Source organism: Coregonus lavaretus (assembly GCF_964263955.1).
Source record: "Coregonus lavaretus genome assembly, chromosome: 38".
NCBI classification, from domain to species: domain Eukaryota; kingdom Metazoa; phylum Chordata; class Actinopteri; order Salmoniformes; family Salmonidae; genus Coregonus; species Coregonus lavaretus.
In genome coordinates, this window is record NC_140025.1 from 4,532,915 (window position 1) to 4,549,546 (window position 16,632).

General features: G+C 41.5%; 1 protein-coding gene across 1 annotated transcript in view; it reads right to left on the reverse strand.

Annotated features, from left to right (window-relative positions):
• The window catches only part of LOC311112342 (nck-associated protein 5-like), a 162,404-nt gene extending 161,494 nt beyond the window's left edge, over positions 1 to 910 (reverse strand). Inside the window, exon 1 of the mRNA XM_084155406.1 lies at positions 733 to 910. Within this exon, the coding sequence (XP_084011532.1) occupies positions 733 to 803 (71 nt within the window). The 5' untranslated portion in view covers positions 804 to 910. The remainder of the gene's footprint in view (positions 1 to 732) is intronic.
• Positions 911 to 16,632: the final 15,722 nt, after the last annotated feature.

Genomic DNA, 16,632 nt, shown 5'->3' on the forward strand with positions numbered 1-16,632 from the left:
TAATCAGATGGGTTTCCTGCCTTAGGACCAGCACTGGGTTTAAATAGTGTTCGGAATCATTTCAAATACTTTAGCTGGTGCTTGATGAGATTTCCTGATGCAATGGAAGCAACAGAAAAGTCCCACCCACTACCTGGCACTCCAGGCAGGCTAAAGCAAATACTCCAAGTGTTTGAAATATTTTATTAGGATTTGAACCCATGTCTGCTTGGGACATTAAATCACAATGTCCAGCATATGTAGCCTAGCCCAGCTGCCCTGCTGGCAGGATCATGACTGGGCTGCACTCTGTCTCTCTCATCATGGCAGCTGGTTGGGAAAAGAGACAGAAAAACACTAAAGTCCAAAGGGACACTGCATGTATCTCACCAAGCTGAGAGAGCACAGGAATTTCCAAGCCTTGTCTAAATAAATACATAAGTTATGTCTGCTGGGTATGTGGCCACATTTGGAATGTGTGTAAGCAGTTTGATCCTAACCAGTTTGCATCTCTCTCTCTAAATATCGAAAGGTGAGCACACAGATACACATTTGACAGTCAGAGAAACAGCCTTGTGTTTTAATGCAAAGAACTGTCCATATTCTTACTGAATCTCACTTCTAAGCAAATGCACCTTATCCCCCCGAGACAACTCTTAGAAAGCAAGTTTGAACTGCACCCAACCAGTTACCCCTGGCCCTGTGTGTCTGTGTCAATGTGTGTCAGAAAACGAGCACGAATCTATAACTTACGTCTTGCCTGGCAAATCCTCTGCTTCACTCAACAGGTTGGCAGCTGCCTCTGATAATTCTACTTCCGACATTGTAACATGGAATTCCCTTTGAAGGGGGCTGAAAACATGCTCCTGTTGTAAATTCCCAGTGAGTAGTAGTAGTAGTAGTAGTAGTAGCAGGGGAGGCACTGAGCTTACACACACTCACACTAGCTTGGCAGACTGGTGCTCTGCAAACACCCTGCTACTTGTAACGAGGGAGGGGGAGGGAGGAGGGGGGGTGTGGGTGAGAAGAAGTTCCACATTACATCATGTGCAGCTGTTGACAGGCCAGTGTTTATTAACTAACTGTCAAGAGCCATGGGATCTGTTGCTGCAGGATTCACACCCCGGCACACGCACACACACGCACGCGAGACAAAACGAGCGCACCAGCGGAGGCTGCTGAGGGGAGGACGGCTCCTAATGATGGCTGGAACGGAGCAAATGGAATGGCATCAAACACCTGGAAACCATGGGTTTGAAATATTCAATACCATTCTGCTACTGCCATTACCACGAGCCCGTTCTCCCCAGTTAAGGTGCCACCAACTTCCTGTGGCGCACATACACATACGCATGTGAACACAAACATGCACGCAGACAGGCAAGCACATGTATGCATGTAGGTGGGCCCAAAGGCACACATACATACACATGCTTATGGCACATAATGTAACACACAACTTCACAACCCTTCTTACACGCACACATCAAACATAAAACTGACAGACGGTAATGACACGGTGATGCTGGGACTGTGATTTATCACTTTAAAAGTATGCCAAAAAAAAAACATTGATTGCAAAGTTAAAGAAACCATACAACTCAAATCAAATCAAATTTTATGTCACATTTTTCGTAAACAACAGGGGTAGACTAACAGTGAAATGCTTACTTAACTCTATGCACAAGGATTATTTTTAACAATTCCCACAGAAAATGGTATGTAAAGTTTGGTAAAAGAATGACTGTAAGATCTCCCAATGTTTTTTGAATATCTACTCTGAATTAAGAAAGAATGGGCTGTCAGCTACGATATGACACCATGAGTTTGAAAAAATCTATTTCGGTTATTGACAGTAAGTGAAATGGATTAACACCCAGTAATAGAATGATGGTTAGAGAATGACATCATGGGTCCCTGATCTGTACTATACAGAAATGCATAATTATGAATGTCATTCTCTACATGGTGATGTATCCTGGTAGAACCAGTAATATCCTCCTTTGCATGTTTGGGTATTATTCTACATACAGGCTATTATTCTAATGAGCTCCGCCCCCAAACAAGACCAATTAATCTGTACCAATCATAGATGTCTACAGTGCCTTGCAAAAGTATTCATCCACCTTGGCGTTTTTCCTATTTTGTTGCATTACAACCTGTAATTTAAATGGATTTTTATTTTTATTTCATGTAATGGACATACACAAAATAGTCCAAATTGGTGAAGTGAAATGAAAAAAATAACTTGTTTCAAATAATTCTACAAAATAAATAACAGAAAAGTGGTGCGTGCATATGTATTCACCCCCTTTGCTATGAAAACCCTAAATAAGATTTGGTGCAACCAATTACCTTCAGAAGTCACATAATTAGTTAAATAAAGTCCACATGTGTGCAATCTAAGTGTCACATGATCTGTCACATGATCTCAGTTTATCACCTGTTCTGAAAGGCCCCAGAGTCTGCAACACCACTAAGCAAGGGGCACCACCAAGCAAGCGGCACCATGAAGACCAAGGAGCTCTCCAAACAGGTCAGGGACAAAGTTGTGGAGAAGTACAGATCAGGGTTGGGTTATAAAAAAATATCAGAAACTTTGAACATCCCACGGAACACCATTAAATCCATTATTAAAAAATGGAAAGAATATGGCACCACAGCAAACCTGCCAAGAGAGGGCCGCACACCAAAACTCATGGACCAGGCAAGGAGGGCATTAATCAGAGAGGCAACAAAGACACCAAAGATAACCCTGAAGGAGCTGCAAAGCTCCACAGCGGAGATTGGAGTATCTGTCCATAGGATCACTTTAAGCCGTACACTCCACAGAGCTGGGCTTTACGGAAGAGTGGCGAGAAAAAAAGCCATTGCTTAAAGAAAAAAATAAGCAAACACGTTTGGTGTTCGCCAAAAGGCATGTGGGAGACTCCCCAAACATATGGAAGAAGGTACTCTGGTCAGATGAGACTAAAATTGAGCTTTTCGGCCATCAAGGAAAACGCTATGTCTGGCGCAAACTAACACCTCCCATCACCCCGAGAACACCATCCCCACAGTGAAGCATGGTGGTGGCAGCATCATGGTGTGGGGATGTTTTTCCATCGGCAGGTACTGGGAAACTGGTCAAAATTGACGGAATGATGGATGGCGCTAAATAGAGGGAAATTCTTGAGGGAAACCTGTTTCAGTCTTCCAGAGATTTGAGACTGGGACGGAGGTTCACCTTCCAGCAGGACAATGACCCTAAGCATACTGCTAAAGCAACACTCGAGTGGTTTAAGGGGAAACATTTAAATGTCTTGAAATGGCCTAGTCAAAGCTCAGACCTCAATCCAATTGAGAATCTGTGGTATGACTTCAAGATTGCTGTACACCAGCGGAACCCATCCAACTTGAAGGAGCTGGAGCAGTTCTGCCTTGAAGAATGTGGCTCGATGTGCCAAGCTTATAGAGACATACCCCAAGAGACTTGCAGCTGTAATTGCTGCAAAAGGTGGCTCTACAAAGTATTGACTTTGGGTGGTGAATAGTTATGCACTCTCACGTTTTCTGTTTTTTTTGTCTTATTTCTTGTTTGTTTTACACACAAAAAACATGTAGCTAGCTAGCTAAACAATGAACCATAATTCCAACTCATAACGTTACTACCCTGCATGAATCTGCAAGTAGCTAACCAACCAGGGGGGCTATAACTATCAATGCAAATGGCTCTGAGATATGAATAATATCTTCAAAGTGGTAGGCATGTTGTGTAAATCAAATGATACAAACCCCCCCAAAAAATCTATTTTAATTCCAGGTTGTAAGGCAACAAAATAGGAAAAATGCCAAGGGGGCTTAATACTTTCGCAAGCCACTGTGTTTCACAAGTTTGGACATCACAGTACAGCACAGTTGAGTATAGTATAGTACAGTACAGTAGAGCATAGTTCAGTACAGTGCAATACAATACATTATACTGTACTCTAGTGTGCTCTATTGTACAGTACGGTACAGTACTGAACTTTGCTGTACTGACCTATACTCTACTCTACTTTTCTTTACTTTGACCACTACGCAACAGAATGAGAAAGACAATTGCTATGAGCTGAATATAACAGTATGCCAGTGGAAGGGAGGACAGCAGCAGGTGACCCAACTGTGGTTTGTGACTGCCATGATTTCCCAATGTAGCCAAATCAGTTGCAGTCATTTTGTTACAGATTTGTTGGCCGTCTTGTTACCGATTTGGTAACAGAATGAAGCATTTTAATTATGTGATAATGCCCGATAAGCCGGCGTTTGGAGATACATTGGCACGGGTGTTGTTAGGCTCGAGACAAAGTCGAGGGCCGGCAAACCGTGCCAATATATCCTCCAAATACCAGCTTCGAGGGCATTGTCACTTTTATACAACGGGTTACCAACATATTCAAATAATGATTGACATATTTTCATTCAAACTTTATTTTGATTAATTTATTCATACTATTTCATCCTTCCACAAGATATAGTCACGACAGAAATCTAGGGTTGCTACCCAAGCCGACTGGTCGTTCGTTCTATTGGTTCGGTTGCCAGAGACGACCCAGTCGTTCAGTCTTTTTGTTCTGTATCTATGTAGCGACTCAGTCGTTCATTCTAAATGTTCCATTGCCATACTGGCTGGCAACGTTCTTATCCCTTGCTTGCTAGCCAACTACGGCTAACTTACACTCACGTCAAACGTCAAAAATAATAACAACAGTAGCTGAATTTGCATTTGTTTAAGCTGTTTTCTAGTGACATTTATTTGGATACATCCATAACAATGAGCTAATGAGGTGCGATTTTGCCTGGCATAGCAAATTTGCTCTCTCGTCAGGACACTGTTATTCAGAGGACCTAGCCAACAACACAGCTAACACAAACACTTCAAACACTGAAGCTGTAAAGACTGCAAACTAGCTGCACTTGGTTTCATTTTACCTTTTTTCAATGGACATTTCTTTGTATATACAGTGGGGGAAAAAAGTATTTAGTCAGCCACCAATTGTGCAAGATGAGAGAGGCCTGTAATTTTCATCATAGGTACATGTCAACTATGACAGACAAATTGAGGAAAAGAAATCCAGAAAATCACACTGTAGGATTTTTAATGAATTTATTTGCAAATTATGGTGGAAAATAAGTATTTGGTCACCTACAAACAAGCAAGATTTCTGGCTCTCACAGACCTGTAACTTCTTCTTTAAGAAGCTCCTCTGTCCTCCACTCGTTACCTGTATTAATGGCACCTGTTTGAACTTGTTATCAGTATAAAAGACACCTGTCCACAACCTCAAACAGTCACACTCCAAACTCCACTATGGCCAAGACCAAAGAGCTGTCAAAGGACACCAGAAACAAAATTGTAGACCTGCACCAGGCTGGGAAGACTGAATCTGCAATAGGTAAGCAGCTTGGTTTGAAGAAATCAACTGTGGGAGCAATTATTAGGAAATGGAAGACATACAAGACCACTGATAATCTCCCTCGATCTGGGGCTCCACGCAAGATCTCACCCCGTGGGGTCAAAATGATCACAAGAACGGTGAGCAAAAATCCCAGAACCACACGGGGGGACCTAGTGAATGACCTGCAGAGAGCTGGGACCAAAGTAACAAAGCCTACCATCAGTAACACACTACGCCGCCAGGGACTCAAATCCTGCAGTGCCAGATGTGTCCCCCTGCTTAAGCCAGTACATGTCCAGGCCCGTCTGAAGATTGCTAGAGTGCATTTGGATGATCCAGAAGAGGATTGGGAGAATGTCATATGGTCAGATGAAACCAAAATATAACTTTTTGGTAAAAACTCAACTCGTCGTGTTTGGAGGACAAAGAATGCTGAGTTGCATCCAAAGAACACCATACCTACTGTGAAGCATGGGGGTGGAAACATCATGCTTTGGGGCTGTTTTTCTGCAAAGGGACCAGGACGACTGATCAGTGTAAAGGAAAGAATGAATGGGGCCATGTATCGTGAGATTTTGAGTGAAAACCTCCTTCCATCAGCAAGGGCATTGAAGATGAAACGTGGCTGGGTCTTTCAGCATGACAATGATCCCAAACACACCGCCCGGGCAACGAAGGAGTGCCTTCGTAAGAAGCATTTCAAGGTCCTGGAGTGGCCTAGCCAGTCTCCAGATCTCAACCCCATAGAAAATCTTTGGAGGGAGTTGAAAGTCCGTGTTGCCCAGCGACAGCCCCAAAACATCACTGCTCTAGAGGAGATTTGCATGGAGGAATGGGCCAAAATACCAGCAACAGTGTGTGAAAACCTTGTGAAGACTTACAGAAAATGTTTGACCTGTGTCATTGCCAACAAAGGGTATATAACAAAGTATTGAGAAACTTTTGTTATTGACCAAATACTTATTTTCCACCATAATTTGCAAATAAATTCATTAAAAATCCTACAATGTGATTTTCTGGAAAAAAAAATCTCATTTTGTCTGTCATAGTTGACGTGTACCTATGATGAAAATTACAGGCCTCTCATCTTTTTAAGTGGGAGAACTTGCACAATTGGTGGCTGACTAAATTATTTTTTCCCCCACTGTATATCCATAAAAATGATGCCAGCTGATTCATGATTTCGACTGGCTGAGAAACGCTGCCTGCCTGTCTGTCTCGTCCCGACTCCCGACCCCTACACGTTCATTACTATGGGACAGCTGGAGATCGAATTTGAATATTGAAACAAAGTTGCAAATGTCGGAGAGACAGACAGCAAGGTTTATACAAATCTCCGCTGTTGAAAAGTAAATGTTATTCTAAAAGAGATAATGTCTAGATGCTTTTTATAGTGGAGATCAAGTTTATAATTTGCCTGGCTGGGTTGATGAGACAGTGGATTGCGCAGTCAGATGGAACAGAGTAAATAGGCATTTTAACGTCATAGATTTAGCTGGTGGTAACTTGTGGAATAGACACCGGCTGGAATGCGCTTTTAACCAATCAACATTCAGGATTAGACCCATCCGTTGTATAATCACTTAATAAATCATTGTAAAGGGGATTTTCAGGTGAACAAAAGAGAAGAACAGTCACAGATATAGTCAATCATAAATCATTTTGGTTTAATTACAAGTTGCAACAGGGAGACACCTCCAGCACACAAGCAGAGAAAATGTCTCTGCTACACACACACACACACACGCAAACAAACCCGAGAGCCAAAGTGTTGGAGTACAGAGCCAAAACAACAAAAACTGTGTCACTGCCCAAATACTTTTGGACCTCACTGTATATGTTAATCAGACAGTACCAAATGTTCTGTAAACACCAGCCCGAGATGCTGGGAGGAAGACTACATCAGTGGCTACAGAATCACACCATGTCACAGATAAATTGTCAGTGTGCCCTCGGCTCAGTGTACCGCCAGTCTGACGTCAATCACTATCAACAGATATGAGTTTAATATGTAAAATATAGCATTGAGTCTAGTGATCATCAACCCATGACACAAATGAGTGTCACAAATACAACATTGGAAATCATGTGTATTACAGACAGGGAAATCTTAAATATGCCAAACATTGTGTTAATTACTCCTAACGGAATATGAACTTTATTCATCTTAAATATTCCCCATTACAATCATAAACCAAATTGTTATTGGTAAAAACACTATAACTAATGGTAGGTCTACCTTTACTTGTTAATTATGTGAGCTTTCATTGAGGGAGAGAAATTAGAAAATATCTTAAAGATATGTGGGTTTTGATAACAGAATGACAAGACACTAGGCAATATTTCTTAAACAGAAGGCAAATCATTTCTGCAAAACTAAATATAAATGTTGATATTAGTTGGCAGGGGCCTTTACTTCAACATGATTGTGTTTTGATGTAGTTCTAATACCTTATAAGACTTTTTTCTGCTAGATGTTTTCTAAAAAAAACTGTTCCATCTTTTTGACCAGAAAGCAAAGCCTTTCCTTATGCCTAATTTATTTATGCCTTAATAAAAAAATTATATAGATTCGTAGCTTTCACTTGACACCAAATTTGATGTGCTCCTATGAACTTCACATTAGTGCCAATGGGGCTTTTTACATGGAAATGCCCACCAATGCACACAGACTCGCCCATATCACAAACAACCACATTTACCCTACTCATAACACAACCATGTTATGTTCTTCTATCCTCGTGGGGACCTACAATTAACTTCCATTCAAAATCCTATTTTCCCTAACCAACCATAAACCTAACCCTAACCCTTACCCTAACCCAAACCCTAAACCTAACTCCTAACCACTAACCTCTAACCCTAATTCTAACCCTAATTGTAACCCTAAACCTAAACCTAACCCTTAAGCTTAAAATAGCCTTTGTCCTCATGGGGACGTGGGAAATGTCCCCACGAGGGAGAATTTTCCTTATTTTACTATCCTTGTGGGGACTTTTGGGGATTTTAGGTCCCCACAAAGATAGAATAACCAACTCTCACACACACACATACACACACACACACACACACTTGCATTTAGCAAACACACAAACAAACAAACACATTAGCGATGTTTGCAAATGCTATACTTCCTTCTCAAAAGCTCTGTTGGTTAGTTTTTGTTTATGCTAGCTAGCTAGCTGACTTGAGTCTGTCTGACCAGCCAGTGTTACTATGTCTCTCTCAGGCTTTAACTGTGGCAAACCAAACAAGAAAGCAGCATTACTGCAATAGAGACCAGCTGCATTCCTTAAGCATCTGGGCTTGGCGTAGACCTCAGTCTCTCAGGAGGTTTAAAGCATTTCTCTCTTTTTCTCTCTCTCATTTAAAGGGAGACACATGACTCACAGCTTTACTGCCAACCAGATTTCTCTACTACCATGCTGATTGGAAACTACTGGTCTGGGCCATTATTCACAAAGTCAAGAGAACTCTTAGTTGTGCTGATCTAGGATTAGTTTAGGAGTGCTGATCTACGGTTAGTTTAGCCTTTTAGGTCATGATGAGCTTGATTTTATGGACAGCACTCCTACTCTTCTGAATATGGGCCCAAAGGCTGTATGTATCAAGTGTCTAAGAGTAGGAGAGCTGATCTATGATCAGGATCCTCCCTGTCCATATAACCTTAATCAATATGATCCAAAAGACAAAACAGATCCTAGATCAGCACTCCTACTCTTTAGATAGAAGCCCTGGAGCCGTATTCATTAAGTGTCTCAGAGTAGGAGTGCTGATCTATGATCAGTTTTGCCTTTTGGATCCAAATTAATCTGTTTCAATTTTGACAGGGAGGGGATCCTAGATCAGCACTCCTACTCTTAAGACTATAGTATTTCCAAATAAGGACCCCGGTCTGCTATTCATTGGGGCTCCCCGCAGAATTTCTCCTTCTTAACACTTTAAGCATTCCTCACCACAGACCCAGTATAAAGTAGACAAGAGGCACACTGACAGAAACCATCAGACCGGTCACGTCACCCACTGTTTGTTATCACAGTCGGTGAGCACAAATGCACCGATTCAGCCTCTCTAAATGCCTCTGTTGCATTCCTTGTGGCCACAAATGCAATAGTTTTTTGAAAGATTCCACACTGTTTCGGCATTCCTCCTCTCGTAGCTCATTGCATTGCTGTGCTGTTCGGCAAGAGAGAGAGAGAGAAAATCTCGAGGAGGAACGAGGCTGGGTTGTGTTCGACTGGGTTGAAGCAGCATACGTTGGTATTGACTCTTTGAAATGAATGATTTCTAACCATTGATTCTTGAAGAGTATAACTTAGAAATGCCTGTCTATGATTGAGAGTCTCCAGGCCTATCCCTCAGCTGTTTACCCCAAAAATGGTAATGGTGACCGCTTTGTTGTTGTTTGAATCCCAGATTGCCCCTTTAAAATGGGTCTTATAGCTCAAGGCAACTACATTGTCGGTCAGATAAGAGTGTAGTCTACAGCTGGTCAAAAGAGGTGTAGTCTACTCCTTGAGATTTTTATTTAGAAAGCCTCAAATGCCACATAATGTCAAAAACATTAGTAGGCTATGATAAGCCTTCTTAGATAAATCTAATCAGAATAACCCGAGTATTAATCAATTGGCTCAAATGCTAGTACACAAACCATTTGTGAAGAGGCACTTCAAGTTATCTATGGGGACAGAGCACTCCATTCATTATCTTCGAACTGACATTTGAACATGCAAATTCAATCTATTCTATTCAATCTACTCTAATTCATTGGATACATGTGGTAGCCTGTCTCATAAAAAATAAAGTATTTTTGTGCAATCAAACGCATTGACATTTCTCCGTTTCAACGTGGAAGGAGTATCTCTCTCCTCGTGACGTCTAACACTTCACTGTGGCTGGCTGCACGGCCTGAGAGGCTACTGACATGGTAATCATCCACAAAATATATGGCTTGACCCGTGGCTCGAACCCATCCATTGGAGGGAAGACCTTAAACTGTTGGGGGTTAAGGGTCAGACCCTTTGAGGGGGACTGAGGAAATGATTGCCAAGGAGGAGAGGAAGGGGTAGAGGGATGTAAGAATTCCTACCTCTACTGAAGAGGAAGCATTCCTCTCCTTTCCTCTTCTCCTTTATATACACTGATCTGAAAGAACTGACCAGGGATGGAATTATTAGTCCAAACAGTTGCAAAACTGAACGTTTTGTGCAACAGAAACGTCATAATGAACACGCCCCAGGTGAAAACCAGCCTAATGACAAGCTTCCAACCTATAGTTTTTACCTGGGCCATGTTCAGTAAACAAGCGTTGTGGAACATTGCACATAGAAATAGCATGAATAGAGCTCTCATGATTCCTTATTCTACATGCCAGAGGCATGTTTGTTCTACATAATACGTTTTTATTGTGTCCTGCTGAACGTGGCCGTGTAGTCTTTTCCAGTCAGTGCGGATGAAGGGAAGGAGCCGAGGAGAGGATCAATTTTTTGACAAATAGCCTGTGTTTTCTTTAAATTATATCAAAGTCACTCTATTTTTGTTATGTCTGTACTACTTGACAATGGGTTGCCACTGCCAGACTTACCATTACTGCTCTTTGGCTGTACTAATGTAGTTTGAGGGTTCTTTAGAAGGTGGATCGATGACTCTCTATGTTGACAACACTAGATGGAGACAGATTACACTTTTGATTTCTCTTTTACTCATGAACGGACTACATTCACAGAAATACAGTTGAAGTCGGAAGTTTACATACACCTTAGCCAAATACATTTAAGCTCAGTTTTTCACAATTCCTGACATTTAATCCTAGTGAAAATTCCCTGTCTTAGGTCAGTTAGGATCACCACTTTATTTTAAGAATGTGAAATGTCAGAATAATAGTAGCGAGAATGATTTATTTCAGCTTTTATTTCTTTCATCACATTCCCAGTGGGTCAGAAGTTTACATACAATCAATTAGTATTTGCTAGCATTGCCATTAAATTGTTTAACTTGGGTCAGACGTTTCGGGTAGCCTTCCGCAAGCTTCCCACAATAAATTGGGTGAATTTTGGCCCATTCCTCCTGACAGAGCTGGTGTAACTGAATCAGGTTTGTAGGCCTCCTTGCTTGCACACGCTTTTTCAGTTCTGCCCACAAATGTTCTATAGGATTGAGGTCAGGGCTTTGTGATGGCCACTCCAATACCTTGACTTTGTTGTCCTTGAGCCATTTTGCACAACTTTGGAAGTATGCTTGGGGGTCATTGTCCATTTGGAAGACCCATTAGCGACTAAGCTTTCACTTCCTGACTAATGTCTAGAGATGTTGCTTCAATATATCCACATAATTTTCCTTCCTCATGATGCCATCTATTTTCTGAAGTGCACCAATCTCTCCTGCAGCAAAGCACCCCCACAGCATGATGCTGCCACCCCCGTGCTTCACAGTTGGGATGGTGTTCTTCGGCTTGTAAGCACCCCCTTTTTCCTCCAAACATAACGATGGTCATTATGGCCAAACAGTTATATTTTTGTTTCATCAGACCAGAGGACATTTCTCCGAAAAGTACGCTCTTTGTCCCCATGTGCAGTTGCAAACCGTCTGTTTTTTTATGGTGGTTTTGGAGCAGTGACTTCTTCCTTGCTGAGCGGCCTTTCATGTTATGTCGATATAGGACTCGTTTTACTGTGGATATAGATACCTTTGTACCCGTTTCCTCCAGCATCTTCACAAGGTCCTTTGCTGTTGTTCTGGAATTGATTTGCACTTTTCACACCAAAGTACATTCACCTCTAGGAGACAGAACGCGTCTCCTTCCTGAGCGGTATAACGGCTGCGTGGTCCCATGGTGTTTATACTTGCGTACTATTGTTTGTACAGATGAACGTGATACCTTCAGGCATTTGGAAATTGCTCCCAAGGATGAACCAGACTTGTGTAGGTCTACAATTTTTTTTCTGAGGTCTTGGCTGACTTCTTTTGATTTTCCCATGATGTCAAGCAAAGAGGCACTGAGTTTGAAGATAGGCCTTGAAATACATCCACAGGTACACCTCCAATTGACTCAAATGATGTCAATTAGCCTATCAGAAGCTGCTAAAGCCATGACATCATTTTCTGGAATTGTCCAAGCTGTTTAAAGGCACTGTCAACTTAGTGTATGTAAACTTCTGACCCACTGGAATTGTGATACAGTAGTGTGAAATAATCTGTCTGTAAACAATTGTTGGAAAAATTACTTGTGTCATGCACAAAGTAGATGTCCTAACCGACTTGCCGAAACTATAGTTTGTTAACAAGAAATGTGTGGAGTGGTTGAAAAACGAGTTTTAATGACTCCAACCTAAGTGTATGTAAACTTCCGACTGTCACTTCAAGTACTTCCTGTTCTCAACATCTGACCAATCAGAACAGATAAAAGCTAGGTAGATAGGTAGATCATCAATTACCATGAAAATGTAAATCCACTGCTTCACCATATTTTGGAACTACACAACATTGACAAATAATAATATCTCTCACAACATAATTATACACTAGTGTTATGTGGTGAAAAATGTTCCAAACAAAATGTTTCTCACAAGGTCTTTCATATCTAGTCTGCTGTGAGTCATATTGGCTAAGATAGGTCGAGTCCTGTGAGCCATAAAAAGCCTATTGCAAAGACTACAGAGACTATTGTAGAGAGTAATGTCAGCAGTTTCAAATCCAGAACATTCTAAACCTATTAAACGTGGAATGCAGGTTCTAGTACAGAGAGACTCTCAAAAGAAGATGGGCCAAATACTCAACGTTAAGTGTGCCATTGCAGTTTTACTTATTTATGGATGTATCATTATTAGCAACTGAATGTGGAGCTATTGCCCATTGTTTTGGAAGTGTACTTAGCAGTACTTTGGCTGTAATTGCTCTCTAAGGATACAAAAAAAAAATGGATAGAACATTTATATCTGGCCAATAGCTCTAGTGATTTTCACCCTGCACTTTCCACTTTCCAATAAGAGAGCAATACCTCACATACAGTATCTAAAGTCATAGACTGTTCTCTCAGCTACCGCACGGCAAGCGGTACCGACGCACCAAATCTGGAACCAACAGGACCCTGAACAACTTCTACCTCCAAGACTACTAAATAGTTAACCAAATAGCTACCTGGACTATCTGCATTGACCCTTTTTGCACTAACTCTTTTGACTCTACTCTTAGTTATCTGTCCTGTTGCCTATTCACTTTATCCCTACCTATATGTACATATTTACTTCAATTACCTCATACCCCTGGACATTGACTCGGTACTGGTACCCCGTGTATAGCCAAGTTATCGTTACTCATTGTGTATTTATTCCTTGTGTTATTATTTTTCTATATTTCTCTCTCTGCATTGTTCGGAGGGGCCGGTAAGTAAGCATCTCACTGTTAGTCTACACCTGTTGTTTACGAAGCATGTGACAAATACAATTGTATTTTATAACCAGTTTGAGACACTGGAGAGGAACAATGTTGGACTACTATGGTCAGAAACCCATACATTTAGCTTACCCTCATTGTTACACGTCATCATTGTCATAATGATGAAATATGCACTTTCAATTGTTTTCAGTGAGACCAGCTTTCACCAGACATTCTTTCCTGTTTTCTTTGCACTGATGGATAGCTAAAGGTTGGCGCTAGTCATTGGGAGCTATAGGCTACTACATTTTACTCTGCAGCAAATGCATACTATAGTGCACCATACTGAAACAACCAAAGCTCTTCTCAAATACCTTCAGACAGATTAATGTTTGAAAGATATTTCCATTCTCCTTTCTGCCATAACGTATTAGGTGATAGTGCAGAATGGAATGGCACATCTATATCTTGATACAATCATATACAATCTAATGTCTGGAATTCATAAAGATAAAGAGTTGGCCAAGTCTCGGCCAAAGTTATTGTTAGAGAATTCCCCTAGTTAAGATGCATTTTCCATCTATACCATTTAACCAGAACGCTACTCTTTGAAATTCCCAGCTGCATCTGGGAGTTAAATCTGCTTGGTCATAAAGCAGTCAGTCCTACAGCTTCCATACCAACATTGAGATAGATTTGACTTTCAATTATTCTGGCATCCGGTTAATGGTAAAAGCTTATGTGTTTTGTTTCTTATTAGAAGAAATGTTGAAACAAGATGATAAAATTTGGGTTTTTGGCAAACTCAATGCTATAGTGTGTCCTATACATTTAAAGGTAAAACGGGTTTGATAACATCATAAAACATAATAAAAGGAGAATGTAATAATGAAGGGAAATCTACTATCCAATACAAATCCAACCAAAAATGCTAGCTGGAACTAAAGCATAGTTCTATCTGAGACAGTGTAGCTCCCAGTATAGCGAGATGACTGGGGGGGTGTAGAGGCAGTCTGTGTCTACTGAAACGTGCTCAGTGTCAAGGCAGTCTCTTGTTGTGTCCCAAATGCCACCCTGTTCCCTTTATAGTGCATTGCTTTTGACCAGGGATTTTATTTGGATCCCCATTAACTGTTGCGAAAGCAGCAGCCACTCTTCCTGGGGTCCACACAAAACATAAAACATGACATAATACATAACAATAATAGACAAGAACAGCTCAAGGACAGAACTACAAATAAATAAATATAGAAATATATAAGCCTCTGGTCAAAAGTACTGCAATACAGAGAAAAGGATGCCATTTAGGACACAGTTTCTGTGTCTACTGAAATGTTTTTACTCAGAGGAACACTAAATGGATTCATGCATCACCCCATGCTACAATGACATGTTGGAATGTCCAAGCCATGTTATTTGCTGTCCCAGTGGGAATAAAGCAATGTCCCATTTCACATCAGCAGCTTAAAGAGAGGCACTTTATATGGTCATCAACATTCGTGGGCTACAAAGGGAATCCATAGATAAATAAATTGTCCACATCTTGAAATGTTAAGCTCACTGATTCTTGCTTCTCAGGAGATGAACAGATGCTGGTGAACCAAGGCACAAAATGTGGAATAAAAACATTACCAAGCTACACAACTCTGCCCTCCCTGCTTTTTTAGAGACAGTTCACTGTCATTTGGAGTGATAAGTCATGCATTTGTTTTTGAAACTACATCAAAGTCAACAAATCAACAATAAAAGTCAACTTACTTTTTAAAAAAAGATTGCCTCTTTCGTCCAGTCTTCAGGTACCTTCCTTTCTTCCTCCTGTCCCCAACTGGCCTTGTCTATCCTCAGTGTGTGGATGGGTATCCAGTCCAGGCTCTAGTGTGGTTAGGCATTGTCAACTGTTACTCCCAAGGCTGCCTGAGCTGAGGGGGGAGGAGGCCTAAACAAATGTGCCTGTGTTCAGCCAATGTTTATATGCAGCCAACACCACCACACCACAGCCAGGCTCCTAGCCAAGGCCCTACCTCCCCTTCCACAAATGGCAAATGGCACACACAAAAAAACAGACAAGTTCCCGCCACAAATACACACCCACTCCTTGTGCTTTATCATCTCCTCAGAGCGCTAGGCCAACACAAAGGAGGGGCCCCCAGAAAGACTACGTTATGCCCCTGTGAATGTGCATGGAGTACGCTAGGGTGGGTACAGATGAAGGGTAGGGCAGGGTGGAGAGAGGGGTGTGTGTGCCCTGCGACTGAGCCTCAGTGCCCTGCGCCATTGTGCCATGTTTGCCCTGTGAGACTGGCAGCTGGGGCCCTAGGACGGGGAGGGAGCTCTGATGATGAGGGCCCATTTGGCTGGCATTGACATGTAAAGAGACTGTGTGTCAGTGACAGCTGAGGAGAGCAGGCACTGTAATTAGCTGTGTGTGTACAGAGAGGATGTAGGATGGACCATTACGCCCCCTCTCCCCTCCCTTTGACATCCAGCATCACTGATCATATTCTGAAAAACAGACAAACTGGGTATAGCAGACCTGGATTCAACTAGTGTTTATTTTCTTCCAAATACTTTGAGCGTTTGATTGAGCCTATCTGAAATGCAAGATAATAATCTAATAATATAAAGTGTATGCCATTTAGCAGACGCTTTTATCCAAAGTGACTTATAGTAATGCGTGCATAGATTTTACGTATAGGGTGCTGGTTTGCACTAGTCCTTTGCTTCCATCGCACTGTGTTCGATCAAGGACAAGGGAAATACTCAATCAAGTATTTGAAAGAAAATGAATCCTATTTGAACCCAGGTTATATAGCTTACCCAGCCAGATATTCTAAATTATTGACTGAGAGCAGGGAGGACTTAA